Here is a 3,698-nt window from a genome sequence, read left to right as displayed (position 1 = left end):
TTTCTCGGGAAGTGAAGGGGGAGGGGGGCCCACAAGCCTACCGGCCCCCTGTCACGGGCACAGATCTATCTAGGTAACTCCGTGACAATTTTGGTGGAGAATGCGGGCAGTCTGTGCTGTTAGTCAGGAGTTAACAGGAGTCGGACTGAGAGCGGATATTTAGGACAGGAACAGGGTTGGTCAGTTGTGAAGATGCATTGGAGAGGGAGAGAGGGCTGGTGAGAGCGGGTAGGAACGGCCGGTGGGTAATCTAGTGGTAACAGGTTAGGCTATGAAGGACTGTTATTTCTCTTAGCACCGATACTACATACGTTTAGACCTATATTAGCACCTTGTTCCCAGGGAAAACAAAACAAAAGCGGTTCGAAAACCGAAGGAAGTGGGAAGGTTAAAACAAGACAAAGTTGGCAGCAGAGGAGGAAGCTGAGGCTTTAGATCACCAGATCTTTGTCTATGTCCTGCTCCTTAATGCCAAAGCAGCTGGCCCATTCCTCCAGGGCGATGTACTTGTCGTTGTCTAAGTCGCAGGCCTCAAAGAAGCGGGTGGTGCAGTGCTCCATGGGGATGAGTGGGGCACGGAGCGGGGCCAGCTCAGTGTGGGACAGGTACCCATCAATGGGGTGCTGGTCCAGCTGCCCGAACTGCCAGTGCACGGGGAAGATGTACATGTTGTAGTTCTTCTCAAAGTCGCGGGCCAGCAGCTCCACGGTGTGGTCGCCGGCCTCCAGGCGCTTCTCATTCTCGTGGATCTTCTTCACCTTGAGCTTCTGCTTCTCGGTCAGCAGGTTGTTGTCCTCATCGCGCTCATACAGGGTGATCAGCACATTCTTCAGCCAGTCCCGCATGCGCAGGGGGAACTCTGTTAGCTCAGTGTCCAGGCAGGCAGGGATGAATTTGCAAGGCCCGATGTAATCCAGGTGCAGCTTGTGTCCCTTCTTGGTTCCCTCCAAGGTGCACTTGGTGGCAAAGAAGTGGCAGGAGGAGTCATAGGTCTTGTTGTCAGTGCCACAGACCTTCTCAAAGACGCCGGAGGTGGCTGGGCAGCTGGAGGGGTCCTGGCACACGCACATGGGTGAGTTGTTGTCATCCACCTCGCACACCTTGCCATGCTTGCAGTGATGGTTCTGGCAGGGATTCTCTGCGACGATCTCCTCTACATCTTCTGTAGGTTCCTCAAACTCTCCCACCTCCACTTGGACAGGGTTGGCCCCCACAGGCCCCTCTGTGGTGAGATCTTCAATCACCTCCGTCTCATCAGGCAGAGCCTCTTGCGGAGCTGCCAGGGCTTTGCCTGCCAGGCAGAGGAAGAAGAAAATCCAGGTTCTCATCTTGCAGCAAACCCTCGTAGTCCCGAGCAGGGCTGAGGGAACTCCAGGCGCTGGGAAGGACTGGAGGAGTCTGCAGGTTTTAGAAGGAGGCAGCAGGAAGGCAAAGTGAAGAAGCACCGCGCGCAACCAGATGACGTATCTTCCGTGATGTGTCTTCCTTCTCTGACCGTGAGGTCCTCTGGGATACGTAGTTCTTCTCTTTTGTCCATGATGTTATGATGTGGAATACCAATAGCGAAGTTACAAAACCATGACATTGGTTTTGGCGTGGATCATTAGGAACAAAATTAGACTCATATAGCATTTCCACCAGGGCTATTTCCCTCAAATACTGGATACCTCTCTCAATTGTATTCCATGTTTTCTTTGCAGGCTGCAGAAGTTCTTTGTAGGGATACCTTTCCTTCACAGCTATTAGTATTCGGTCCCAGAGGGTTGCAGCTTCATCCAAACATCTACTAATTGCTCTGTCGATGGATTTGTCTCCGGCAATGTCTCCTAATTGGCGTGCTTCATTACCATCTAGAGACAAGCTACTGGCCCCACTATCCCAACAACGAAGCAACCAGGTGACAACAGTTTCATTCGGGCGTCGTTCAAATTCCTTTCTTGAGCTTAGGATCTCAGACATCTTGAGAGGTCGACGAACAGTAATAGAGATCTCCTCTTCATCGCTGTCCTCTTCGTGCCTCTTAGTTTTTGCTTTTGCTTTTCTTGGTTCTGAGGAAGTCCCCTCACCTGGATCTTCCTCTACCACCTCCTCTTCCACTTCCTCTCCTTCTTCTTCTTCTTCCCTTTTTCGCTCTAGACGCGAGGACACCCGCTTCCATTTCTTGCCTTCTACAGGGGCTACTGACACTGTTACTGGTGTCTGTTGTGACTGATCAGGTCTGACTTGGAGATTTCCCCCTTCGGCTTGCACCTCCGCTCGGAAACTGTCTCTCTCCAGAACAGTACTATACAGGGCGCGGTAGGCACAAGCCAAGCCCCAGATGAGTCGTGCCTCCTTTCTTAAAAACATCTTCTGCTGTATCGCCCCACACAACAATATCATCAATGTATTGCAGATGCTCAGGAGCACTGCCCTGTTCCAATACAGTTTGGATTAATCCGTGGCAAATGGTTGGGCTGTGTTTCCACCCCTGGGGCAAACGGTTCCAAGTATACTGAATGCCCCTCCAGGTGAAGGCGAACTGTGGCCTGCACTCTCTGGCCAGAGGAATGGAAAAGAAGGCATTAGCGATGTCAATGGTGGCATACCACTTGGCTGCTTTTGACTCCAATTCATATTGGAGTTCTAGCATGTCCGGCACAGCAGCACTCAGTCCCTGTCACGGGCACAGATCTATCTAGGTAACTCCGTGACAAATTTATTCTATGTTGCATCTTTCTTCAGCTTCTTTTAATGTGGTCTGCCAAGTCAATTGAAGACAGGCCACAGTCACTATGAAGGCAGACTTAAGTAGCAGGACTGGTCGCTGTCCTGTGCTATGGAAGTAAGAAACAGCCAAAGCAACTGCAGATAGAAATTGATGAGATTTGAGCCTCTCTGGCAAATTCCTTATGTGTGCTAGAGCTGACTTGATCCTACAGAAAGATACAAAATACACCGGGAGAGTGTACTGCATGGCAGGAGATACAGTGAAAGGCCTTACACAAATGCTAGAGTGACCGGGGAGGTGGTAGGTGTAATTTGGTGACCTTCTCTGAAGGGATCCTGTTTCCTATCTGAATTTCTTCTTCCACAGCAGGAGATATGTGGAAGCATGTCTATTATCTCTGCCAGCTTTTGCTCCATGGCCTTCTCAGTGAGCACCGCAACACAGGTTTCTTCTATTTCTTCCCAGCATCGTCTACTTTTATGTCAATAAATTATCCTTATCTGTTAGAGTTCCTGTCGTCTCCTTTACTGACCTTTTGTTCTCTATTTACTTGAAACATTTCTTATCATTTATCTTAACCTCTGGCGCAGTCTTCCTGTCATTCTCTTTCTTTGCTTGCCTCTCCTTTATTTCACAGTGGCTTAACTTCATTTTGTAATATTTCCAGTCCTTTATAGTTTTTGTGTTTTAGATCTTTTGAATGATCCTCTTGTATTGAGAACTTATTGTACTTCTTTCAATACTGGTCTTTCTGGCCTTCTCATTTTCCTCTGTTTTAAAAGACAGGAAAACAAAGAAAAAATTAATTACTACACTTCTAATGTTCTATTTACAGGTAGCAGTCAATTTGGAAAAGCATAACTATTGCGTGAAGCATCTTTTTTTTTTTTTTTTCTTTTCCTCCTTACAGCTTAATTCTGGAAGTCAAGGAAAGGTTACAACTGAAATTTGTTGATGATCATATATAAATACGTGAACCTCTCTAGGT

At 48.2% G+C, this 3,698-nt stretch overlaps 1 protein-coding gene across 1 annotated transcript; it reads right to left on the bottom strand.

Moving 5' to 3' along the window:
- Positions 1–285: 285 nt before the first annotated feature.
- On the bottom strand, positions 286–1,400 carry LOC121107687 (SPARC). The gene has a single exon (XM_040653316.2). The coding sequence runs from the start codon at positions 1,326–1,328 to the stop codon at positions 432–434; it is 897 nt and encodes a 298-aa protein (XP_040509250.1). The 5' UTR covers positions 1,329–1,400; the 3' UTR covers positions 286–431.
- Between the last annotated feature and the right edge of the window lie 2,298 nt (positions 1,401–3,698).

Source organism: Gallus gallus, chromosome 1 (assembly GCF_016699485.2).
Source record: "Gallus gallus isolate bGalGal1 chromosome 1, bGalGal1.mat.broiler.GRCg7b, whole genome shotgun sequence".
NCBI lineage: Eukaryota > Metazoa > Chordata > Aves > Galliformes > Phasianidae > Gallus > Gallus gallus.
This window is presented reverse-complemented; position numbering and strand designations above follow the sequence as displayed.

What these genes read in the sequence shown, in the direction of transcription:
- LOC121107687 (XM_040653316.2), bottom strand. Translation starts at nt 1,328, where the DNA reads ATGAGAACCTGGATTTTCTTCTTCCTCTGCCTGGCAGGCAAAGCCCTG.